Below are 26,662 nucleotides of genomic sequence, written 5' to 3' on the forward strand. Positions count from 1 at the left end.
TTTCAGAGCATTCACAGTCAAACCACAAACAACACTGTCCGATCACAGCCAAATTACTATGTTTCTCAAAAAGACAGAAACAAACAACATAGAAACACAACCCAGTAAACTGTACAACACCAAAAAATCGTACAGATGGGCCAAAAATGACACGGAAAAATACCAGAAAACAATTAGCAATGCATCAACTCAAGCTCTCTTAGACACCTTTCTGGATAACATATACACTCACAATAAAGAAGGCGTAAACCGGGCAGTTAGTAAACTAAACAATATTTTTGATAATTTGGCAACAAATGCAAACTTGAAAGCTCGCAAGAACAAACCCAAAACAAAAAACTATGAAAAATGGTTTGACCATGATTGCCATAACATGGGGAAAAAACTTAGAAAACTATCAAACCAAAAACACAGACATCCAGAAAACTAGGAACTACGCCTTACTTATTGTCAGACGCTAACACAATACAGAAACACACTCGGGACCAAAAAAGAGCAATTTATTAAGAATACACTCAGCTCCATGGAGGAATCCATTGAGTCGAATTGTTTCTGGGACAACTTGAAAACACTACACAAAAAACAACACGACGATTTGCCCATTCAAAATGGGGACACATGGGTAAACCACTTTGAAAAATTATACCAGAAAAACACACTAAGACCAGAGCAACACCAAATATGCAAAAAACTAGAAAAGCTTGAAATGGCCATAAAAGATAACCAAAACCCGCTAGACGCCATAATAACAGAAAAAGAACTTCTTGAAAAACTCAAGGACCTGCGACCAGGAAAAGCTTGCGGGACAGACGGCATACTAAACGAGATGATTAAACACGCAGACGACAAACTGAAACTGGCTATCCTAAAACTCTTCAACTTGGTTCTGAGTGTCGGTTATTTCCCTGACATCTGGAACAAAGGACTCATAACACCCATATACAAAAGTGGGGACAAAATCGACCCAAACAACTATCGAGGCATCTGTGTAAACAGTAACCTGGGGAAGGTATTCTGTTGCATCATAAACAAAAGACTTATAAACTTCCTTGAGGAGCACAATGTCTTGAGTAAAAGCCAAATTGGATTCCTGCCAAACTATAGAACATCCGATCATATCTTCACCCTACAGACCCTAATTGACAAACACGTTCACCATAACAAAAGCAAAATCTACGCATGCTTTGTAGATTTCCAGAAGGCTTTCGACTCCATCTGGCATGACGGTTTATTCCTGAAACTTATCGAAAGCGGGGTAGGAGGGAAAACATATGATGTAATTAAATCAATGTATACAAACAATAAATGTGCAGTTAAAATTGGAGACAAACAAACAAAATACTTCCCACAGGGGCGGGGGGTGACGCAGGGCTCGCCAATCTCACCGACACTCTTTAATATTTACATAAATGGATTGGCAAAACTACTTGAACAATCTACAGCACCCGGCCTCACCCTATATGAATCGAAGGTTAAATTCCTCCTCTATGCAGACGACCTGGTTCTGCTGTCACCTACTAAAGAGGGGCTACAGCAAAACCTGGACCTGCTGGAGTCGTACTGCCAGACTTGGGCCCTGACAATAAATCCCCAAAAAACCAAAGTCCTTGTGTTCCAAAGATCCAAACATCAGGGACCCAAAATAAATTTCACAGTAGGAACAACCAAAATTGAACAAACCACTAACTACACATACTTGGGCTTAAAAATCAGTTCTACGGGAAACTTCAAACTGGCTGTGAATGAACTGAAAGAGAAAGCAAGAAGGGCTTTCTATGCCATCAAAAAATCAATCCAAATAGAAATCCCAATTAGCATTTGGCTCAAAATTTTCAAATCAGTAATTGAACCTATTGCACTCTATGGCAGTGAGGTCTGGGGACCACTAACACAACAAGATTTTGCAAAATGGGACAAACACCCAATTGCGATCCTACATGCGGAATTCTGTAAAAGTATCCTCCGTACTCAAAGGAAAACAGTAAACAACGCATGCAGGGCGGAACTAGGCCAATACCCATTAATAATCACTATCCAAAAAAGAGCCACCAAATTTTGGAATCACCTACAAATGAGCAACCCCCAATGCTATCACTACGACGCCCTGAAATGCCAAGAGCTGACCATAAAGAAGAATACCCTCAGTCAACTAGTCCTGGGACTCAATAAAGTAACTAATAACAATACTAACAATAACCAGTCCCAGGACAGTGACAGGGTAACACAAAGAATTCGACCCAACACAATCGTCGCTAAGCAAAAGGAAAAATATCTGTCATATTGGGCAGAAACAACAAAAACCCAAAGCAAACTCAATTGCTACTTGGCCCTAAACAGACAATACAACATAGCTGATTACCTGACCATGGTAAAGGATAACAAACTGAGAAGAACCTTGACAAGGTACAGACTTAGCGAACATAGCCTAGCGATCGAAAAAGGCAGACACAGGCAGACCAGGCTGCCAAGAGAAGACAGGATATGCTCTCACTGCAGTCAGGGAGTAGTTGAGACAGAGATGCACTTCCTCACAGCCTGTGGAAAATATCAGGGCATCAGAGAGAATTTCTACCAAAAATTCTCACAAATATGCCCTGAATTCAGAAATCTGACTGACAACCAAAAACTCCCATTCCTACTGGGGCAGGAGAGAAGCTGTGTAACACTGGCGGCACACTATGTTACAGCTTGCCATGAACAGAGGGACAACCAGTAAACTAAGACAAGAGTATATATAAACAAGGCGAATGTATATTTATAAACTCAGGGATATACCTGTTTATACACTGTATGAATGGAACCGCGTTTATGTGTTCAACCATAAATGTATTTTGATGCTTTGGCAACATAAGATGTACCTTATCATGCCAATAAAGCGATTTGTATTGTATTGGGTGTTGGGGAGTGATGGGGTGTGGGAGTTGGGGAGTGATGGGGTGGGGGTGTTGGAGTGGAGGGGTGTGGGTGATGGGGTGTGGGAGTTGGGTAGTGGTGGGGTGGGGGTGTTGGGGAGTGATGGGGTGGGGGTGTTGGAGTGGAGGGGTGTGGGTGTTGGGGAGTGATGGGGTGTGGGATTTGGGTAGTGGTGGGGTGGGGGTGTTGGGGAGTGGTGGGGTGGGGGTGTTTGGGAGTAATGGGGTGTGGGAGATGTGGTGTGGGTGTTGGGGAGTGGAGGGGTGTGGATGTTGGAGAGTGATGGGGGTGTGGGAGTTGGGGTGTGATGGGGTGTGGGTGTTGGGTAGTGGTGGGGTGGGGGTGTTGGGTAGTGGTGGGGTGGGGGTGTTGGGTAGTGGTGGGGTGGGGGTGTTGGGGAGTGATGGGTGTGGCAGTTGGGGAGTGGAGGGGGGTGGGTGTTGGGGAGTGATGGGGTGGGGGTGATGGGGTGTGGGAGTTGGGGAGTGATGGAGTTGGGGAGTGATGGGGTGTGGGTGTTGGGGAGTGATGGGGTGGGGGTGATGGGGTGTGGGAGTTGGGGAGTGATGGGGTGTGGGAGTTGGGGTGTGGGTGTTGGGGAGTGATGGGGTGTGGGAGTTGGGGAGTGATGGGGTGTGGGAGTTGGGGAGTGATGGCGTGTGGGAGTTGGGGAGTGATGGGGTGTGGGAGATGGGGAGGGGAGGGGTGGGGTGGGGGTGTTGGGGAGGGGTGGGGTGGGGGTATTGGGGAGTGATGGGTGTGGGAGTTGGGGAGTGGAGGGGTGGGTGTTGGGGAGTGATGGGGTGTGGGTGTTGGGGAGTGATGGGGTGTGGGAGTTGGGGAGTGGTGGGGTGTGGGAGTTGGGGAGTGGTGGGGTGTGGGAGTTGGGGAGTGGTGGGGTGTGGGAGTTGGGGAGTGGTGGGGTGTGGGAGTTGGGGAGTGGTGGGGTGTGGGAGATGGGGAGGGGTGTGGTGGGGGTGTTGGGGAGGGGTGGCGTGGGGGTGTTGGGGAGTGATGGGTGTGGGAGTTGGGAAGTGATGGGGTGTGGGAGTTGGGGAGTGGCGGGGTGTGGGAGTTGGGGAGTGATGGGGTGTGGGAGTTGGGGAGTGATGGGGTGGGGGTGTTGGGGAGTGATGGGGTGTGGGAGTTGGGGAGTGATGGGGTGTGGGGGAGTGGAGGGGGGTGGGTGTTGGGGAGTGATGGGGTGTGGGTGTTGGGGAGTGATGGGGTGTGGGAGTTGGGGAGTGATGGAGTTGGGGAGTGATGGGGTGGGGGTGTTGGGGAGTGATGGGGTGTGGGAGTTGGGGAGTGATGGGGTGTGGGAGTTGGGGAGTGATGGGGTGTGGGAGTTGGGGAGTGATGGGGTGTGGGAGTTGGGGAGTGATGGGGTGTGGGAGTTGGGGAGTGATGGGGTGTGGGTGTTGGGGAGTGAGTGTTGGGGAGTGATGGGGTGTGGGAGTTGGGGAGTGATGGCGTGTGGGAGTTGGGGAGTGATGGGGTGTGGGAGATGGAGAGGGGTGGGGTGGGGGTGTTGGGGAGTGATGGGTGTGGGAGTTGGGGAGTGATGGGGTGGGGGTGTTGGGGAGTGATGGGGTGTGGGAGTTGGGGAGTGATGGGGTGTGGGAGTTGGGGAGTGATGGGGTGTGGGAGTTGGGGAGTGATGGGGTGTGGGAGTTGGGGAGTGATGGGGTGTGGGAGTTGGGGAGTGATGGGGTGTGGGTGTTGGGGAGTGAGTGTTGGGGAGTGATGGGGTGTGGGAGTTGGGGAGTGATGGCGTGTGGGAGTTGGGGAGTGATGGGGTGTGGGAGATGGAGAGGGGTGGGGTGGGGGTGTTGGGGAGTGATGGGTGTGGGAGTTGGGGAGTGGAGGGGTGGGTGTTGGGGAGTGATGGGGTGTGGGAGTTGGGGAGTGGTGGGGTGTGGGAGTTGGGGAGTGGTGGGGTGTGGGAGATGGGGAGGGGTGGGGTGGGGGTGTTGGGGAGGGGTGGGGTGGGGGTGTTGGGGAGTGATGGGTGTGGGAGTTGGGGAGTGGAGGGGTGGGTGTTGGGGAGTGATGGGGTGGGGGTGTTGGGGAGTGGAGGGGGGGTGGGTGTTGGGGAGCGATGGGGGGTGGGAGTTGGGGAGCGGCGGGGTGCGGGAGTTGGGGAGCGGCGGGGTGCGGGAGTTGGGGAGCGGCGGGGTGCGGGAGTTGGGGAGCGGCGGGGTGCGGGAGTTGGGGAGCGGCGGGGTGCGGGAGTTGGGGAGCGGCGGGGTGCGGGAGTTGGGGAGCGGCGGGGTGCGGGAGTTGGGGAGCGGCGGGGTGCGGGAGTTGGGGAGCGGCGGGGTGCGGGAGTTGGGGAGCGGCGGGGTGCGGGAGTTGGGGAGCGGCGGGGTGCGGGAGTTGGGGAGCGGCGGGGTGCGGGAGTTGGGGAGCGGCGGGGTGCGGGAGTTGGGGAGCGGCGGGGTGCGGGAGTTGGGGAGCGGCGGGGTGCGGGAGTTGGGGAGCGGCGGGGTGCGGGAGTTGGGGAGCGGCGGGGTGCGGGAGTTGGGGAGCGGCGGGGTACGGGAGTTGGGGAGCGGCGGGGTGCGGGAGTTGGGGAGCGGCGGGGTGGGGGTGTTGGGTAGCGGCGGGGTGGGGGTGTTGGGGAGTGATGGGTGTGGGAGTTGGGGAGTGGAGGGGTGGGTGTTGGGGAGTGATGGGGTGGAGGGGTGGGGGTGTTGGGGAGTGGATGTTGGGGAGTGATGGGGTGGGGGTGTTGGGGAGTGATGGGGGTGGGTGTTGGGGAGTGATGGGGTGTGGGAGTTGGGAAGTGATGGGGTGTGGGTGTTGGGGAGTGATGGGGTGTTGGGGAGTGATGGGGTGTGGGTGTGTGGGAGTTGGGGTGTGGGAGTTGGGGAGTGGTGGGGTGTGGGAGTTGGGGAGTGGTGGGGTGTGGGAGTTGGGGAGTGGTGGGGTGTGGGTGTTGGGGAATGATGGGGTGTGGGTGTTGGGGAGTGATGGGGTGTGGGTGTTGGGGTGTGGGTGTTGGGGAGTGGTGGGGTGTGGGAGTTGGGGAGTGGTGGGGTGGGAGATGGGGAGTGGTGGGGTGTGGGAGATGGGGAGTGGTGGGGTGTGGGAGTTGGGGAGTGGTGGGGTGTAGGAGTTGGGGAGTGGTGGAGTGGGTGTGTTGGGGAGTGATGGGGTGTGGGAGTGTGGGTGTTGGGGAGTGGAGGGGTGTGGGTGTTGGGGAGTGTGCTCTCGATAATATAACCTGTATTCTTTTGCACCCAGGTTCCTTCCTCTTGGCCACAGCGGGGTATGATTGTTTTCCAGGATGTGGACCTCGTGTATCGGCAGGGACTCCGAAATGTGCTTGATGGAGTTAATGTCAAGATTAATGCCGGTGAGAAAGTGGGAATTGTGGGACGGACAGGCTCAGGAAAGTCCACTTTGTTCCTCGCACTCTTCCGGATGGTGGAGTTGAGTGAGGGTCAGATTGTCATCGACAATGTTGACATAAAAGCGGTCAGTTTGGTGGACCTTCGGTAAGCAATTTCTTTTGTGCAGTTTCACTTGTGGTGGGGAGTGGAGGGGTGTGGGTGTTGGGGAGCGATGGGGTGTGGGAGTTGGGGAGTGGATGGGTGTTGGGGAGTGATGGGGTGTGGGAGTTGGGGAGTGGATGGGTGTTGGGGAGTGGTGGGGTGTGGGTGTTGGGGAGTGACGGGGCGTGGGTGTTGGGGAGTGGCGGGGCGTGGGTGTTGGGGAGTGGCGGGGCGTGGGTGTTGGGGAGTGGCGGGGCGTGGGTGTTGGGGAGTGGCGGGGCGTGGGTGTTGGGGAGTGGCGGGGCGTGGGTGTTGGGGAGTGGCGGGGCGTGGGTGTTGGGGAGTGGCGGGGCGTGGGTGTTGGGGAGTGGCGGGGCGTGGGTGTTGGGGAGTGGCGGGGCGTGGGTGTTGGGGAGTGGCGGGGCGTGGGTGTTGGGGAGTGGCGGGGCGTGGGTGTTGGGGAGTGGCGGGGCGTGGGTGTTGGGGAGTGGCGGGGCGTGGGTGTTGGGGAGTGGCGGGGTGTTGGGGAGTGGCGGGGTGTTGGGGAGTGGCGGGGTGTTGGGGAGTGGCGGGGTGTTGGGGAGTGGCGGGGCGTGGGTGTTGGGGAGTGGCGGGGTGTTGGGGAGTGGCGGGGAGTGGCGGGGTGTTGGGGAGTGATGGGAGTTGGGAGTGGCGGGGTGTGGGGAGGAGGGGGGAGGGGAGTCACCGGGGACAGGAGGGGAGTCACCGGGCGGGGAGGGGAGTCACCGGGCGGGGAGGGGAGTCACCGGGCAGGGAGGGGAATCACCGGGGACAGGAGGGGAGTCACCGGGCGGGGAGGGGAGTCACCGGGCGGGGAGCCAGCGGGCGGGGAGAGGAGCCAGCGGGCGGGGAGAGGAGCCAGCGGGCGGGGAGAGGAGCCAGTGGGCGGGGAGGGGAGCCACCGGGCGGGGAGGTGATTCACTGGCTAGTGTTGTGATTCATTAGTTGTGGAGGGAGTCAGTGGGCGGGGAGGTGATTCACTGGCTAGTGTTGTGATTCATTAGTTGTGGAGGGAGTCAGTGGGCGGGGAGGTGATTCACTGGCTAGTGTTGGGATTCATTAGTTGTGGAGGGAGTCAGTGGGCAGGGAGGTGATTCATAGAAACATAGAAGATAGGAGCAGGAGTAGGCCATTCGGCCCCTCGAGCCTGCTCCGCCATTCAATGCGATCATGGCTGATCATCCAAACTCAGTACCCTGTCCCTGCTTTCTCCCCATATCCCTTGATCCCTTTAGCCTTAAGAAATATATCCAACTCCTTCTTGAATATATTTAATGAATTGGCCTCTACTGCCTTCTGTGGTAGAGAATTCCAAAGGTTCACCACTCTCTGGTGAAGAAATTCCTCCTCATCTCTGTCCTAAATGGCTTACCCCTTATCTTTAGACTGTGACCCCTGGTTCTGGACTCCCGACCATCGGGAACATCCTTCCTGCATCTAGTCTGTCTAGTCCTGTTAGAATTTTATAGGTTTCAATGAGATCCCCTCTCATTCTTCTAAACTCCAGCGAGTATAAGCCCAATCAACCCAATCTCTCCTCATACGTCATTCCTGCCATCCCAGGTATCAGTCTGGTGAATCTTCGCTGCACTCCCTCCATGGCAAGAACATCCTTCCTCAGATAAGGTGACCAAAACTGCACACAATACTCAAGGTGTGGTCTCACCAAGGCCCTGCACAACTGCAGCAAGACATCCTTGTTCCCGTACTCAAACCCTCTCGCTACGAAGGCCAACATACCATTTGCCTTCTTAACCGCCTGCTGCACCTGCATGCTTACCTTCAGCGACTGGTGCACAAGGACACCCAGGTCTCGTTGCACTTCCCCTTCTCCCAATCTATTGCCATTCAGATAATAATCTGCCTTCCTGTTTTTGACACCAAAGTGGATAACCTCGCATTTATCCACGTTATATTGCATCTGCCATGCTTCTGCCCAATCACCCAACCTGTCCAAATCATACTGGAGTTTCTCGGCATCCTCCCCACAGCACACACGCCCACCCAGCTTTGTGTCGTCTGCAAACTTGGAGATATTACATCTAGTTCCCTTGTCTAGATCATTAATATATATTGTGAATAGCTGGGGTCCAAGGACTGATCCCTGCGGTACCCCACTAGTCACTGCCTGCCACTCAGAAAAAGACCCATTTATTCCAACTCTTTGCCAACCAGTTCTCTATCCAAGTCAATATCTTGCCCCCAATCCCGTGTGCCTTAACTTTACACGCTAATCTGTTATGCGGGACCTTATCGAAAGCCTTTTGAAAGTCCAAATACACCACATCCACTGGTTCTCCCTTATCTATTTTACTGGCTAGTGTTGGGATTCATTAGTTGGGGAGGGAGTCAGTGGGCGGGGAGGTGATTCACTGGCTAGTGTTGGGATTCATTAGTTGGGGAGGGAGTCAGTGGGCGGGGAGGTGATTCACTGGCTAGTGTTGGGATTCATTAGTTGGGGAGGGAGTCAGTGGGCGGGGAGGTGATTCACTGGCTAGTGTTGGGATTCATTAGTTGGGGAGGGGAGTCAGTGGGCGGGGAGGTGATTCACTGGCTAGTGTTGGGATTCATTAGTTGGGGAGGGGAGTCAGTGGGCGGGGAGGTGATTCACTGGCTAGTGTTGGGATTCATTAGTTGGGGAGGGAGTCAGTGGGCGGGGAGGTGATTCACTGGCTAGTGTTGGGATTCATTAGTTGGGGAGGGAGTCAGTGGGCGGGGAGGTGATTCACTGGCTAGTGTTGGGATTCATTAGTTGGGGAGGGAGTCGGTGGGCGGGGAGGTGATTCACTGGCTAGTGTTGGGATTCATTAGTTGGGGAGGGAGTCAGTGGGCGGGGAGGTGATTCACTGGCTAGTGTTGGGATTCATTAGTTGGGGAGGGAGTCAGTGGGCGGGGAGGTGATTCTCTGGCTAGTGTTGGGATTCATTAGTTGTGGAGGGAGTCAGTGGGCAGGGAGGTGATTCACTGGCTAGTGTTGGGATTCATTAGTTGGGGAGGGAGTCGGTGGGCGGGGAGGTGATTCACTGGCTAGTGTTGGAATTCATTAGTTGTGGAGGGAGTCAGTGGGCGGGGAGGTGATTCACTGGCTAGTGTTGGGATTCATTAGTTGGGGAGGGAGTCAGTGGGCGGGGAGGTGATTCACTGGCTAGTGTTGGGATTCATTAGTTGTGGAGGGAGTCAGTGGGCGGGGAGGTGATTCACTGGCTAGTGTTGGGATTCATTAGTTGGGGAGGGAGTCAGTGGGCAGGGAGGTGATTCACTGGCTAGTGTTGGGATTCATTAGTTGGGGAGGGAGTCAGTGGGCGGGGGAGGTGATTCACTGGCTAGTGTTGGGATTCATTAGTTGGGGAGGGGAGTCAGTGGGCGGGGAGGTGATTCACTGGCTAGTGTTGGGATTCATTAGTTGGGGAGGGAGTCAGTGGGCGGGGAGGTGATTCACTGGCTAGTGTTGTGATTCATTAGTTGGGGAGGGAGTCAGTGGGCGGGGAGGTGATTCACTGGCTAGTGTTGGGATTCATTAGTTGGGGAGGGAGTCAGTGGGCAGGGAGGTGATTCACTGGCTAGTGTTGGGATTCATTAGTTGTGGAGGGGAGTCAGTGGGCGGGGAGGTGATTCACTGGCTAGTGTTGGGATTCATTAGTTGTGGAGGGGAGTCAGTGGGCAGGGAGGTGATTCACTGGCTAGTGTTGTGATTCATTAGTTGGGGAGGGAGTCAGTGGGCGGGGAGGTGATTCACTGGCTAGTGTTGGGATTCATTAGTTGGGGAGGGAGTCAGTGGGCAGGGAGGTGATTCACTGGCTAGTGTTGTGATTCATTAGTTGGGGAGGGAGTCAGTGGGCAGGGAGGTGATTCACTGGCTAGTGTTGTGATTCATTAGTTGTGGAGGGAGTCAGTGGGCGGGGAGGTGATTCACTGGCTAGTGTTGGGATTCATTAGTTGTGGAGGGAGTCAGTGGGCGGGGAGGGGATTCACTGGCTAGTGTTGGGATTCATTAGTTGGGGAGGGGAGTCAGTGGGCAGGGAGGTGATTCACTGGCTAGTGTTGTGATTCATTAGTTGGGGAGGGAGTCAGTGGGCAGGGAGGTGATTCACTGGCTAGTGTTGGGATTCATTAGTTGGGGAGGGGAGTCAGTGGGCAGGGAGGTGATTCACTGGCTAGTGTTGGGATTCATTAGTTGGGGAGGGAGTCAGTGGGCGGGGAGGGGATTCACTGGCTAGTGTTGGGATTCATTAGTTGTGGAGGGAGTCAGTGGGCAGGGAGGTGATTCACTGGCTAGTGTTGGGATTCATTAGTTGGGGAGGGAGTCAGTGGGCGGGGAGGTGATTCACTGGCTAGTGTTGGGATTCATTAGTTGGGGAGGGGAGTCAGTGGGCGGGGAGGTGATTCACTGGCTAGTGTTGGGATTCATTAGTTGTGGAGGGGAGTCAGTGGACGGGGAGGTGATTCACTGGCTAGTGTTGGGATTCATTCGTTGGGGAGGGAGTCAGTGGGCAGGGGAGGTGATTCACTGGCTAGTATTGGGATTCATTAGTTGGGGAGGGGAGTCAGTGGGCGGGGAGGTGATTCACTGGCTAGTGTTGGGATTCATTAGTTGGGGAGGGGAGTCAGTGGGCGGGGAGGTGATTCACTGGCTAGTGTTGGGATTCATTAGTTGGGGAGGGGAGTCAGTGGGCGGGGAGGTGATTCACTGGCTAGTGTTGGGATTCATTAGTTGGGGAGGGAGTCAGTGGGCAGGGAGGTGGTTCACTGGCTAGTGTTGGGATTCATTAGTTGGGGAGGGGAGTCGGTGGGCGGGGAGGTGATTCACTGGCTAGTGTTGGGATTCATTAGTTGGGGAGGGAGTCAGTGGGCGGGGAGGTGATTCACTGGCTAGTGTTGGGATTCATTAGTTGGGGAGGGAGTCAGTGGGCGGGGAGGTGATTCACTGGCTAGTGTTGGGATTCATTAGTTGGGGAGGGAGTCAGTGGGCGGGGAGGTGATTCACTGGCTAGTGTTGGGATTCATTAGTTGGGGAGGGGAGTCAGTGGACGGGGAGGTGATTCACTGGCTAGTGTTGTGATTCATTAGTTGGGGAGGGGAGTCAGTGGGCGGGGAGGTGATTCACTGGCTAGTGTTGGGATTCATTAGTTGGGGAGGGGAGTCAGTGGGCGGGGAGGTGATTCACTGGCTAGTGTTGGGATTCATTAGTTGGGGAGGGGAGTCAGTGGGCGGGGAGGTGATTCACTGGCTAGTGTTGGGATTCATTAGTTGTGGAGGGGAGTCAGTGGGCGGGGAGGTGATTCACTGGCTAGTGTTGGGATTCATTAGTTGGGGAGGGAGTCAGTGGGCGGGGAGGTGATTCACTGGCTAGTGTTGTGATTCATTAGTTGGGGAGGGAGTCAGTGGGCGGGGAGGTGATTCACTGGCTAGTGTTGTGATTCATTAGTTGGGGAGGGGAGTCAGTGGGCAGGGAGGTGATTCACTGGCTAGTGTTGGGATTCATTAGTTGTGGAGGGGAGTCAGTGGGCAGGGAGGTGATTCACTGGCTAGTGTTGGGATTCATTAGTTGGGGAGGGAGTCAGTGGGCGGGGAGGTGATTCACTGGCTAGTGTTGTGATTCATTAGTTGTGGAGGGAGTCAGTGGGCGGGGAGGTGATTCACTGGCTAGTGTTGGGATTCATTAGTTGGGGAGGGAGTCTGGGCGGGGAGGTGATTCACTGGCTAGTGTTGGGATTCATTAGTTGTGGAGGGAGTCAGTGGGCGGGGAGGTGATTCACTGGCTAGTGTTGGGATTCATTAGTTGGGGAGGGAGTCAGTGGGCGGGGAGGTGATTCACTGGCTAGTGTTGGGATTCATTAGTTGGGGAGGGGAGTCAGTGGGCGGGGAGGTGATTCACTGGCTAGTGTTGGGATTCATTAGTTGTGGAGGGGAGTCAGTGGGCAGGGAGGGGATTCTCTGGCTAGTGTTGGGATTCATTAGTTGGGGAGGGAGTCGGTGGGCGGGGAGGTGATTCACTGGCTAGTGTTGGGATTCATTAGTTGGGGAGGGAGTCAGTGGGCAGGGAGGTGATTCACTGGCTAGTGTTGGGATTCATTAGTTGGGGAGGGAGTCAGTGGGCGGGGAGGTGATTCACTGGCTAGTGTTGGGATTCATTAGTTGGGGAGGGAGTCTGGGCGGGGAGGTGATTCACTGGCTAGTGTTGGGATTCATTAGTTGTGGAGGGAGTCAGTGGGCGGGGAGGTGATTCACTGGCTAGTGTTGGGATTCATTAGTTGGGGAGGGAGTCAGTGGGCGGGGAGGTGATTCACTGGCTAGTGTTGGGATTCATTAGTTGGGGAGGGGAGTCAGTGGGCGGGGAGGTGATTCACTGGCTAGTGTTGGGATTCATTAGTTGTGGAGGGGAGTCAGTGGGCAGGGAGGGGATTCTCTGGCTAGTGTTGGGATTCATTAGTTGGGGAGGGAGTCGGTGGGCGGGGAGGTGATTCACTGGCTAGTGTTGGGATTCATTAGTTGGGGAGGGAGTCAGTGGGCGGGGAGGTGATTCACTGGCTAGTGTTGGGATTCATTAGTTGGGGAGGGAGTCGGTGGGCGGGGAGGTGATTCACTGGCTAGTGTTGGGATTCATTAGTTGGGGAGGGAGTCAGTGGGCGGGGAGGTGATTCACTGGCTAGTGTTGTGATTCATTAGTTGGGGAGGGGAGTCAGTGGGCAGGGAGGTGATTCACTGGCTAGTGTTGGGATTCATTAGTTGGGGAGGGAGTCAGTGGGCGGGGAGGTGATTCACTGGCTAGTGTTGGGATTCATTAGTTGGGGAGTGAGTCAGTGGGCGGGGAGGTGATTCACTGGCTAGTGTTGTGATTCATTAGTTGGGGAGGGAGTCAGTGGGCGGGGAGGTGATTCACTGGCTAATGTTGGGATTCATTAGTTGGGGAGGGAGTCAGTGGGCAGGGAGGTGATTCACTGGCTAATGTTGTGATTCATTAGTTGGGGAGGGGAGTCAGTGGGCGGGGAGGTGATTCACTGGCTAGTGTTGGGATTCATTAGTTGGGGAGGGAGTCAGTGGGCAGGGAGGTGATTCACTGGCTAGTGTTGTGATTCATTAGTTGGGGAGGGAGTCAGTGGGCAGGGAGGTGATTCACTGGCTAGTGTTGTGATTCATTAGTTGGGGAGGGGAGTCAGTGGGCAGGGAGGTGATTCACTGGCTAGTGTTGGGATTCATTAGTTGGGGAGGGGAGTCGGTGGGCGGGGAGGTGATTCACTGGCTAGTGTTGGGATTCATTAGTTGGGGAGGGGAGTCAGTGGGCAGGGAGGTGATTCACTGGCTAGTGTTGGGATTCATTAGTTGGGGAGGGAGTCAGTGGGCGGGGAGGTGATTCACTGGCTAGTGTTGGGATTCATTAGTTGGGGAGGGGAGTCAGTGGGCGGGGAGGTGATTCACTGGCTAGTGTTGGGATTCATTAGTTGGGGAGGGAGTCAGTGGGCGGGGAGGTGATTCACTGGCTAGTGTTGGGATTCATTAGTTGGGGAGGGGAGTCAGTGGGCAGGGAGGTGATTCACTGGCTAGTGTTGTGATTCATTAGTTGGGGAGGGGAGTCAGTGGGCGGGGAGGTGATTCACTGGCTAGTGTTGTGATTCATTAGTTGGGGAGGGGAGTCAGTGGGCAGGGAGGTGATTCACTGGCTAGTGTTGTGATTCATTAGTTGGGGAGGGGAGTCAGTGGGCAGGGAGGTGATTCACTGGCTGGTGTTGGGATTCATTAGTTGTGGAGGGAGTCAGTGGGCAGGGAGGTGATTCACTGGCTAGTGTTGGGATTCATTAGTTGGGGAGGGAGTCAGTGGGCGGGGAGGGGATTCACTGGCTAGTGTTGGGATTCATTAGTTGTGGAGGGAGTCAGTGGGCGGGGAGGTGATTCACTGGCTAGTGTTGTGATTCATTAGTTGGGGAGGGAGTCAGTGGGCAGGGAGGTGATTCACTGGCTAGTGTTGGGATTCATTAGTTGGGGAGGGGAGTCAGTGGGCGGGGAGGTGATTCACTGGCTAGTGTTGGGATTCATTAGTTGGGGAGGGAGTCAGTGGGCGGGGAGGTGATTCACTGGCTGGTGTTGGGATTCATTAGTTGGGGAGGGGAGTCTGGGCAGGGAGGTGATTCACTGGCTAGTGTTGGGATTCATTAGTTGGGGAGGGGAGTCAGTGGGCGGGGAGGTGATTCACTGGCTAGTGTTGGGATTCATTAGTTGGGGAGGGGAGTCTGGGCAGGGAGGTGATTCACTGGCTAGTGTTGGGATTCATTAGTTGGGGAGGGAGTCAGTGGGCGGGGAGGTGATTCACTGGCTAGTGTTGGGATTCATTAGTTGTGGAGGGAGTCAGTGGGCGGGGAGGTGATTCACTGGCTAGTGTTGTGATTCATTAGTTGGGGAGGGAGTCAGTGGGCGGGGAGGTGATTCACTGGCTAGTGTTGTGATTCATTAGTTGGGGAGGGAGTCAGTGGGCGGGGAGGTGATTCACTGGCTAGTGTTGTGATTCATTAGTTGGGGAGGGAGTCAGTGGGCAGGGAGGTGATTCACTGGCTAGTGTTGTGATTCATTAGTTGGGGAGGGAGTCAGTGGACGGGGAGGTGATTCACTGGCTAGTGTTGGGATTCATTAGTTGTGGAGGGAGTCAGTGGGCGGGGAGGTGATTCACTGGCTAGTGTTGGGATTCATTAGTTGGGGAGGGAGTCAGTGGGCGGGGAGGTGATTCACTGGCTAGTGTTGGGATTCATTAGTTGTGGAGGGAGTCAGTGGGCGGGGAGGTGATTCACTGGCTAGTGTTGTGATTCATTAGTTGGGGAGGGAGTCAGTGGGCGGGGAGGTTATTCACTGGCTAGTGTTGGGATTCATTAGTTGTGGAGGGGAGTCAGTGGGCGGGGAGGTGATTCACTGGCTAGTGTTGGGATTCATTAGTTGGGGAGGGGAGTCAGTGGGCGGGGAGGTGATTCACTGGCTAGTGTTGGGATTCATTAGTTGGGGAGGGAGTCAGTGGGCGGGGAGGTGATTCACTGGCTAGTGTTGGGATTCATTAGTTGTGGAGGGGAGTCAGTGGGCAGGGAGGTGATTCACTGGCTAGTGTTGGGATTCATTAGTTGGGGAGGGAGTCAGTGGGCGGGGAGGTGATTCACTGGCTAGTGTTGGGATTCATTAGTTGGGGAGGGAGTCAGTGGGCGGGGAGGTGATTCACTGGCTAGTGTTGGGATTCATTAGTTGGGGAGGGAGTCAGTGGGCGGGGAGGTGATTCACTGGCTAGTGTTGGGATTCATTAGTTGGGGAGGGAGTCAGTGGGCGGGGAGGTGATTCACTGGCTAGTGTTGGGATTCATTAGTTGGGGAGGGGAGTCAGTGGGCAGGGAGGTGATTCACTGGCTAGTGTTGGGATTCATTAGTTGGGGAGGGAGTCAGTGGGCGGGGAGGTGATTCACTGGCTAGTGTTGGGATTCATTAGTTGGGGAGGGAGTCAGTGGGCAGGGAGGTGATTCACTGGCTAGTGTTGGGATTCATTAGTTGGGGAGGGAGTCGGTGGGCGGGGAGGTGATTCACTGGCTAGTGTTGGGATTCATTAGTTGGGGAGGGAGTCAGTGGGCAGGGAGGGGATTCACTGGCTAGTGTTGGGATTCATTAGTTGGGGAGGGAGTCAGTGGGCGGGGAGGTGATTCACTGGCTAGTGTTGGGATTCATTAGTTGGGGAGGGGAGTCAGTGGGCGGGGAGGTGATTCACTGGCTAGTGTTGGGATTCATTAGTTGGGGAGGGAGTCAGTGGGCAGGGAGGGGATTCACTGGCTAGTGTTGGGATTCATTAGTTGGGGAGGGAGTCAGTGGGCGGGGAGGTGATTCACTGGCTAGTGTTGGGATTCATTAGTTGGGGAGGGAGTCGGTGGGCGGGGAGGTGATTCACTGGCTAGTGTTGGGATTCATTAGTTGGGGAGGGGAGTCTGGGCGGGGGAGGTGATTCACTGGCTCGTGTTGGGATTCATTAGTTGTGGAGGGAGTCAGTGGGCGGGGAGGTGATTCACTGGCTAGTGTTGGGATTCATTAGTTGGGGAGGGGAGTCTGGGCGGGGGAGGTGATTCACTGGCTCGTGTTGGGATTCATTAGTTGGGGAGCGAGTCAGTGGGCAGGGAGGTGATTCACTGGCTAGTGTTGGGATTCATTAGTTGTGGAGGGAGTCGGTGGGCGGGGAGGTGATTCACTGGCTAGTGTTGGGATTCATTAGTTGGGGAGGGAGTCAGTGGGCGGGGAGGTGATTCACTGGCTAGTGTTGGGATTCATTAGTTGGGGAGGGGAGTCAGTGGGCGGGGAGGTGATTCACTGGCTAGTGTTGGGATTCATTAGTTGGGGAGGGGAGTCTGGGCGGGGGAGGTGATTCACTGGCTAGTGTTGGGATTCATTAGTTGGGGAGGGGAGTCTGGGCAGGGAGGGGAATCATTGGGACGGGGGGTGGGGACTCGGTGGGCGCAGTTCGGTGACAGTAGGCGGTGATGGGAGTCAGTGGGTGGGGAGGGTAATTCAACGGGCTGGGTTCGGTTTCAGCAGGCAGGGAGGGGATTCAGTGGACTGGATGCCGTTTGGACATAAACGGGGCATAAATATGAATAAAACGTCACAAATCAAATGAGTAATTTAGGAGGGATTTCTTTACGGAGTGGTGAGAATGTGGAAATCGCAGCCACAGAGAGGGGTTGACGCAGAGAGCACTGATGCAATTAAGGGGGGCTTGATGCATACCTGAGGGAGAAGGGAATAGAGCACTTGGGGCTGGAGTGGGAAGAGATAATGAGTGTGAGGAAGCTTTTCTGGAGTATAAACACTGGTGTAGACCAGTTGGGCTGAATGGCTTGTTTCTCTGCTGTAGATTCTCTGTAATTCTGTATGATACAAACCTGTGTGAAATGCTGCTGCCTGCTGGTATGACTACAACAGTGAACTGTTGGACACAGGTTCCCCTCGCCACCCTCATAATTCCCCTCGAGATATGTTCCTCATCGAGAGTGCGAGTGAGGAATTCTGAAGCTAAGCTAACGTAGCTGGCCTTGTCCCCATCTGCGCAGCAGAGGCAGAACCAGGAACAAACTGTATGAATCCAAATGGAACCTGCAGTCAGCAGAAAATGGGAAGGGAAATTGTACAGACTATTTGCTGACATTTTGTGATAAGTTAATGAGTAGATCTCAGAGTATCAAAGCCCCTTACTGCATCAAAAAGTTAAATGATCCCAAGTACTTGCTCGTCTACGCTGAGTTGGCTGATGTCAGCTGTGGAGCATTGGGTCCGCTACAATTGACCTCCGTGTTCCTAGGTTAATAAGTGGAAAAATCCCTCTCCTGATGGCTAACCAGTGACCCCTGCTGGAAAGTATGTGTGGAGTGAGAGATCATCCAATACCCTGCCACTGTCTCAGCTCACTGGAAGAGTGGCCAATTAGGTGAGTACTGAAGGATGGGCACACCTCGGTGTAAGTTGACATCTTCAGGAGAGGTGGGGATATTTTCTAAATGAACCAATAGGCCTGAGGTTTATGGCCTGTGATGGCACTCGTGGCTCTGCAGAGTCAGCAGTATTCCTACCTCAATCCCTTTCTCTGTGCGCAAGGTCAGGGATATCAGTGTGGTGAATGGAAAACTTCCAGACTTTGTGTCGGGGTAAGTGTTTCCCGTTTGGACATAGATTCACAGTAAGGTTCCTCTGGTCTATCCTACTGCAAACTCCGAGTAGTGCCCCAAAGGCACCAGCCTGATGATTCCCATTTCCTGCACCGACTGTCCTTATAGGCTCTTGACTTAATTTCGGTTTGTGCCCACTGGATCAGCATTAGCGAGCCTATTCGACTGGGGCCAGCAGAGTCCGCACACTTTCTCTCCCCACCCCCCCCCCACCATTTGAACTAAGAGGTGAAAGGACAGTATGTTAACTGTATTCCTCAAGCTAGGGGAGACCTGTGATTGTGCACTCCCTCTTCCTGGTATTCTTTTCCAGATCAAAGCTGGCTATTATCCCGCAGGATCCGTTCCTATTCAGCGGCTCAGTGCGAGAAAATCTGGATCCACTGGACCACCACAGAGACGAAGAGCTCCAGGCTGTGCTGGAGCAGTGCCACCTGCTGGAGGCCACTCGGAGAATGGGTAAGTGCGGGCCAGAGGAAGCATCACAGTGACTGTACCCATTTGCATTGGCATCTCATTGTCTGTGTTACTGATTGCCTGTGTGGTCTGTCACTCTACCTCAGGTGGATTGGACGGAGAGGTGGGTGAGAGGGGAAAGAATTTATCCATCGGACAGAGACAGCTAATCTGCCTGGCGAGGGCACTTCTCACTCAGGCCAAGGTACTGATCCAGAATGCATTGCTGGCAGTAAAAGATCATGTATTTATTCTTCAGTCTCCTTGGACTCCTGCCTCTGCTGCCTGTTCCTGGACATCCAACCACACCACCTTTGGTTGCCCCAAGGGTGCATATATTACTGCTGGGGCTGCACCATCCAGTCTGAACTGCTCTTCCTGCTTTCCAATACAATGATCAGCTTCCACCAGCTCAGCATAACTCAGGTTAGGATATAATCAGAGCAGTGTGGTTCAAACTGGCAGACTCGACTTAAGGGCACAATAGTTAGTGCAATAACGCTGAGCCTCACCACAGCACCGAGAGTTACTGCCATAACACCGAGCCCCACCACGGCACCGAGAGTTAGTGCCATAACACCGAGCCCCACCACAGCACCGAGAGTTACTGCCATAACACCGAGCCCCACCACAGCACCGAGAGTTAGTGCCATAACACCGAGCCCCACCACAGCAGTGAGAGTTAGTGCCATAATACCGAGCCCCACCACGACAGTGAGAGTTAGTGCCATAACACCGAGCCCCACCACGACAGTGAGAGTTAGTGCCATAACACCGAGCCCCACCACGGCAGTGAGAGTTAGTGCCATAATACCGAGTCCCACCACAGCAACGAGAATTAGTGCCATAACACCGAGAGTTAGTGCCATAATACCGAGAGTAAGTGCCATAACACCGAGCCCCACCACGGCACCGAGAGTTACTGCCATAACACCGAGCCCCACCACGGCACCGAGAGTGAGTGCCATAATACCGAGAGTTAGTGCCATAACACTGAGCCCCACCATGGCACCGAGAGTTAGTGCCATAACACTGAGCCCCACCACGGCAGTGACAGTTAGAGCCATAACACCGAGCCCCACCAGGGCACCGAGAGTTAGTGCCATAACAGCGAGCCCCACCACCGCACCAAGAGTTGGTGCCAAAACACCGAGCCCCACCATAGCACCGAGAGTTAGTGCCATAACACCGAGCCCCACCATGGCAGTGAGAGTTAGTGCCATAACACCGAGCCCCACCAGAGCACCGAGAGTTAGTGCCATAACACCGAACCCCACCATGGCAGTGAGAGTTAGTGCCATAACACCGAGCCCCACCACGGCACCGAGAGTTAGTGCCATAACACCGAGCCCCACCACGGCACCGAGAGTTAGTGACATAATACCGAGCCCCACCACGGCACCGAGTGTTAGTGCCATAATACCGAGCCCCACCATGGCACCGAGAGTTAGTGCCATAACACCGAGCCCCACCATGGCACCGAGAGTTAGTGCCATAACAGCGAGCCCCACCACGGCACCAAGAGTTAGTGCCATAACACCGAGCCCCACCATGGCAGTGAGAGTTAGTGCCATAACACCGAGCCCCACCACGGCACCAAGAGTTAGTGCCATAACACCGAACCCCACCATGGCACCGAGAGTTAGTGCCATAACACTGAGCCCCACCACGGCACCGAGAGTTAGTGCCATAACACCGAGCCCCACCACGGCACCGAGAGTTAGTGCCATAATACCGAGCCCCACCACGGCACCGAGAGTTAGTGCCATAAGATCAAGCCCCACCACGGCAGTGAGCCCCACCACGGCACCGAGAGTTAGTGCCATAACACCGAGCCCCACCACGGCACCAAGAGTTAGTGCCATAACACCGAGCCCCACCACGGCACCGAGAGTTAGTGCCATAACACCGAGCCCCACCACAGCAGTGAGAGTTAGTGCCATAATACCGAGCCCCACCACAGCACCGAGAGTTAGTGCCATAACACCGAGCCCCACCACGGCAGTGAGAGTTAGTGCCATAACACCGAGCCCCACCACGGCAGTGAGAGTTAGTGCCATAATACCGAGTCCCACCACAGCAACGAGAATTAGTGCCATAACACCGAGAGTTAGTGCCATAATACCGAGAGTAAGTGCCATAACACCGAGCCCCACCACGGCACCGAGAGTTAGTGCCATAACACCGAGCCCCACCACGGCACCGAGAGTTACTGCCATAACACCGAGCCCCACCACGGCACCGAGAGTGAGTGCCATAATACCGAGAGTTAGTGCCATAACACTGAGCCCCACCATGGCACCGAGAGTTAGTGCCATAACACTGAGCCCCACCACGGCAGTGACAGTTAGAGCCATAACACCGAGCCCCACCAGGGCACCGAGAGTTAGTGCCATAACAGCGAGCCCCACCACGGCACCAAGAGTTAGTGCCATAACACCGAGCCCCACCATGGCAGTGAGAGTTAGTGCCATAACACCGAGCCCCACCACGGCACCAAGAGTTAGTGCCATAACACCGAACCCCACCATGGCACCGAGAGTTAGTGCCATAACACTGAGCCCCACCACGGCACCGAGAGTTAGTGCCATAACACCGAGCCCCACCACGGCACCGAGAGTTAGTGCCATAATACCGAGCCCCACCACGGCACCGAGAGTTAGTGCCATAACACCGAGCCCCACCACGGCACCGAGAGTTAGTGCCATAATACCGAGCCCCACCACGGCACCGAGAGTTAGTGCCATAAGATCAAGCCCCACCACGGCAGTGAGAGTTAGTGCCATAACACCGAGCCCCACCACGGCACCGAGACCCACCACGGCACCGAGAGTTAGTGCCATAACACCGAGCCCCACCACGGCACCGAGAGTTAGTGCCATGGCACCGAGAGTTAGTGCCATAACACCGAGCCCCACCACGGCACCAAGAGTTAGTGCCATAACACCGAGCCCCACCACGGCACCGAGAGTTAGTGACATAATACCAAGCCCCACTATGGCACCGAGAGTTAGTGACATAATACCGAGCCCTACCACGGCACTGAGAGTTAGCGCCATAATACCGAGCCCCACCACGGCACCGAGAGTTAGTGACATAATACCGAGCCCCACCACCTTATTGAATTAGTGCCATAATACTGACTTCCAGCTGACCTGGGTCAGTAGCTGCAGAATTTGCTCTCTCATTGAACTGTGCTCAGTACATTAACTGTCGCAGAACCATAATTGTTGAAAAAACAATGTTAAGGAGATGTTATGGGCCTTTGAGTCTCCGCTTCCAGCAAAGCATATGATATTTGGGTTTCCTGTACTAAAAATTGACAACAGACTTTCACCCAACCCATCAGTTTTGGCGTTGCATTCGGGTCGGAGGAAATCATGTGTTCGGGTTGCTCTTCATGCAGCATGGGTCAGCGTCCACCTCCCAGCAAATCACTTGTGAATAAACTGTGGGAGCTCACAAGATTCTAGCTGGCCCAGGATTGGGTTGTTAGCTGAGTGAAACCCGAAGTGGTTTGTAACGGACCATAGGAACAGAAGTAGCCCCTTCAGCCCCTCAGGCCTGCTCTGCCATTCAATTAGATCCTGGCTGATCTGTATCTTAGCTCCATCAACCTGTCTTGGTTCCATATTCCTTGATGTCCTTCCCTGACCAAAAAAACCTATCAATCTCAGTTTTGACATTTTCTATTGACTCCCAGCCTCAACAGCTTTTTGGGGGAGAGCGTTCCAGATTTCCACTACCCAAGTGTGAAGAAGTGCTTCCTGACAACACCCTGAACGGCCTAGCTCTAAATTTAAGGTTCTGCCTAACAACTCCTTTTAATTATCTTACATCCCTTAATCTTCTATACTCAAGGGAACACAAGCCTAGTCTATGCAACCTGTCCTCATAATTTAACCCTCATAGCCCAGGTGTAATTCTGGTGAACCTGTGCTATACCCCCTCCACGGCCTTGACGCCAATGTTCCCTGTAAGCTGCGCTTTGTTCTGTACAGCCTGTTTCTTTTAATGTGTGATCCCTTTAAATTTCTGAGCATGCGCGATATTTACTATGTAAAAGCCGGTGAGCGGCCTGCGCGGGACCTTTCAGATTACGGCGTAGCCCTGCGTGCAGCTTAGAGGGAACATTGCTTAACGCCCTCTCTTTGTGTTGCTCAGATTCTGTGTATTGATGAAGCCACTGCCAGCGTGGACCAGAAAACAGATCAGCTGCTGCAGGAGACCATACGAGAGCAGTTTGCAGAGAAAACCGTATTGACAATTGCCCACAGGTAACTTTAGCACACGGACATAGTGATTGGAGAAGGGGCGGGAGATGGGAGAAAACAGTGAGAGCGCGAGGGGGTGAGAATGTGTGCGAGGTGATGTGAGTCGAGGGGGGAAGCAGTGAGGGGGAGGAGTCGGGAAAGGAAAGCAGCCAGGAAGTGGAGTAGGGAAACTGGGGAGGAGGGAGCCGTGGGCCAGTGCTGCTGTTAAAGCAGGTGCTGATATCTGTGTGCAGTCATTTCAAGGGTGGTACTCGGGCTTATAGTGGTGCCAGATAAACCCGGGGGAATAAAATGTGCCTGCCCAGGGTATCTCCTTTACCAAGCAGCATAATGAAGACCAAACAAAACTTCGGCCAGCAATCACATGGGAAGCTATAAGTGGCAGCCTGGAGAGGTGGGCAGCCCTGGCATCCAATGCTGGTCACTACGACCACACTGTAGCTATATGTGCCCCCAAGGAGCATTATTACTGAGAGTGTGCCACCCGGGTGCATATTACTGAGAGTGTAAGTGGTTTCTGCTGTGGTGTCCAGCATCCCTGGATAATGCCTCCTTTGATTCTGTTTCTCTCAGATTGAACACTATAATGGATTCAGACCGGGTGCTGGTGATGGATGCTGGCTCGGTACAGGAGTTTGACTCCCCGGACGTTCTCTCTAAGCTCAAGGATTCCTACTTCTACAAACTCTTACATGGTGATAAGTAGTAATGGAGGGGCTACGGCCCCAACTTGGCATGCCCAGAGTGGACTGAGGCTCTGCATAGCTCTGTTGATATGATCTGCACTTAACATTCACAGAGCTGATGGTTTGGGTTTGGGGACCCAGGAAGCAGTCTGCACCTTATGCATTTCAAACAGCACGAGGAAAACAACGCGTCACCATTTCTAAAGGATTTTAATCAACCTTCTCGGTGCTTTCAAATGCTGACAGTGAGGATTGTGTGATCCTCAGTAACCTGGCTTCAGTTAGGGTAGATCTGTGCTGTATACTTATGTATAATACTGCATCTTAAAAAGTATTTTTTTCCTTTATTCTGCAAATTTCCCTTCACTCTGGGTCCCTGTCCCACTCCTTGTTCTGTGCAGTCTGATATTCACTCTCGGTTCCTCTCCCGTTCGTTCTTTGCACTGCATGTTTCCCCCTCCATTCCCAATTTTGAGTTTCTTTCTTCCCTTCTGACATTCTGTCTAGTTTCCTAACCTCTTCCATCGCTGTCTATTCTCCTATGCCTCCCCAGTCACTAGATTTGGGTTCCCGCTGCCCTACTCATGCTGCTCATTTACTGTAATCTTCCTGGTCACTGACATTTATACTGACAAATCCACCCAAAGGAGCAGTCAGATCGGTGTAGTGTTAGCCCATTGACTATGCGGTCTGTCTTTGTGGACACATTTGTGTCCTACGTTCCTCTCTCAGTCCCATCTCTGTGCTTTACAAGTGTCTGTATTTGTCATTGTAATGACATTTAATAATGGAAGGCATGTGGGTGAATCTCTGGGAATCGATCAGCTTGTGGATCTCTGTTGTTGGGGTTGTTGTCTTTCGGGTAGAATCAGCCATAAACTCCCCTGTACTGTAAGAATAAATTAAGGACCTTTGAAGGCTCCTTCCTCCTGCTGTTTCTTTGTCTGTTTTTAAAGTGATTCGGTTGTGTTCTGAGTTTTGCTCCAGGTTGTGATTTAGCTGTTGATTTGAACCACACTGACCTGTGCTATCTCCACGGTGGGCAGTGGGGGAAGTGAGCTGCACCCTGGCAGTATTGGCAATGACTGGCTGCCCATTCCAGAGAGGTGACTAGACCACGCCGATGGCAGACTAGGGGTAATCTCGTAAAATAGAAAGTTACCAGGAGCTGAGGACTTCCCCGTCAGTGGATGGTAGCAGCACTTCTCTTAAAGGGACACCACTTTCAGGATAAAGTTTTCAGCAAACCAGGTTTTCATTTATAATCAGCTAGGACAGGATGGCATTCATTACATCATTGTAACATCAGAATGAAAGCAGTTACCTTCGAGGCTTTACCCTTCTCTCTCTGGACATTTTAGCCCAAATATTTACAATGAAATAAAAATCTGCGATACACTGAGGGTAATTAATTAAAGGTCAGAGATACACTGGGGGTAATTCATCAAAGGTCAGAGATACACCGGGGGTAATTAATTGAAGGTCAGAGATACACCGGGGGTAATTAATTAAAGGTCAGATACACTGGGGGTAATTAATTAAAGGTCAGAGATACACTGGGGGTAATTAATTAAAGGTCAGCGATACACTGGGGGTAATTAATTGAAGTTTGGGGATTAATTGGGAAATTAATTAAAGATCGGTGAAGCAGTGGAAAAATTAATTAAATGCAAGGCCAGTGGGAAGCCAACCAGCCATTGGGAGGGCGAGAAGCAGCACCAACTACCATTGTTTCCCTGTAGTTCTGATATGGCTATCGGCAGCAACTGTACCGAGTGACCAATTGCAGTACTGCAACACCAGCCAGCCTGGCGGGTGGGTCTGCAAAGGTTCAAGCGAGGGAATTGAAGCAACAAGCAGAATGGCCCAGCGACCAGGCAGTCAGTTACTCAACAGAGAGGGACGAGAGACACAGCAGCGGCAGCCAGACTGCTACAGAATGAGCTGCTAATTGGTGATACAATGGAAAAATTAATTAAATGCACCTTATCGATTGAAAACAGGAGCTGGGGGAACACCAAGACGGATTGGAGATCGCTGAGATGAGGATGATGGACATGCCTTTACTGCCTGCCTTTACCAAGGTGTCCGCTGTTCTCCGAGAATTGAACTCTTGAATGCTGGATACTGCAGTTAAAACTGGCATCAATGGCTGAAGTTCCTTTACAACAGCAAAATACTGCGGATGCTGGAAATCTGAAATAACAACAGAAAATGCTGGATGCACTCAGCAGGCCAGGCAGCATCCGTGGAGAGAGAAACAGAGTTAACATTTCAGGTCTGGGACCCTTCAGAACTGGAAAAGGCTGGAGATTTAACAGATTTTAAGCAGGTGCAGAGGCAGGGAAAGGGGGAGGGGAGGAAGGAACTGAAGTAATATTCTGTGCTAGGGTGGGAGGCAGGAGAGATTAAATGTTGCAAATGGGGATGGCAGAATCATAAACAGCCTGAAAAATGGGGGCAGGGGTTATAGTCTGAAATTGTTGAACTCAAAGTTGAGTCCAGAAGGCTGTAAAGTGCTCAGCGTAAGCTCGAGGAACAGGACCTCATCTTTCGATTAGGCACTTTACAGCCTTCTGGACTCAACATAGAGTTACTTCAGTTCCTTCTTCCTCTTCCCCTTTCCCAGCCTCTGCACCTGCTTAATATCTGTTACATCTCCAGCTTTTTCCAGTTCTGATGAAGGGTCCCAGACCTGAAACGTTAACTCTGTTTCTCTCTCCACAGATGCTGCTTCCAACATTTTCTGTTGTTATTGCTGAAGTTCCTTTGATTGGTGGTCACATTACATTCGGTGGTTTAATGTTACACTCAGCGCCACCTACAGGTGCAATACTATCGACTGTTGCAATCACTCACTGCTTTACAGTATAACTAGCTGGGGAGCCCCGCGTTGCGAGGGCAATTTTGGGGCGCTTGGTCTCCCTGCCCCTGTCCTATCCTCTCCCTCCCTCCCCCACCCCCACACCTACCCTCCCCCACCCCCTCCCCTCCCGAGGCAATTTTGGGGCGCTTGGTCTCCCTGCCCCTGTGTGTGCCCCCCCCTCCCTGTCATGTCCTCTCCCTGTCCTATCCCTCCCCTCCTCTCCCTCCCCTCCCCTCCTTCCCCCTGTCTCCCTCCCCCTCCCCTCCCGAGGCAATTTT

The 26,662-nt window shown here is 53.6% G+C and overlaps 1 protein-coding gene across 1 annotated transcript in view; it reads left to right on the top strand.

Moving 5' to 3' along the window:
* abcc10 (ATP-binding cassette, sub-family C (CFTR/MRP), member 10) overlaps positions 1-24,453 on the top strand; it is a 257,280-nt gene extending 232,827 nt beyond the window's left edge. The window contains exons 18-22 of the mRNA XM_085998249.1: positions 6,163-6,416; positions 18,416-18,561; positions 18,666-18,763; positions 22,723-22,835; positions 23,406-24,453. Of these exons, the coding sequence (XP_085854375.1) occupies positions 6,163-6,416; positions 18,416-18,561; positions 18,666-18,763; positions 22,723-22,835; positions 23,406-23,538 (744 nt within the window). The 3' untranslated portion in view covers positions 23,539-24,453. The remainder of the gene's footprint in view (positions 1-6,162; positions 6,417-18,415; positions 18,562-18,665; positions 18,764-22,722; positions 22,836-23,405) is intronic.
* Positions 24,454-26,662: the final 2,209 nt, after the last annotated feature.

This window comes from Somniosus microcephalus, chromosome 9 (assembly GCF_052327205.1).
Source record: "Somniosus microcephalus isolate GS21.2 chromosome 9, FLI_Smic_1.0, whole genome shotgun sequence".
Taxonomy (NCBI): Eukaryota; Metazoa; Chordata; class Chondrichthyes; order Squaliformes; family Somniosidae; genus Somniosus; species Somniosus microcephalus.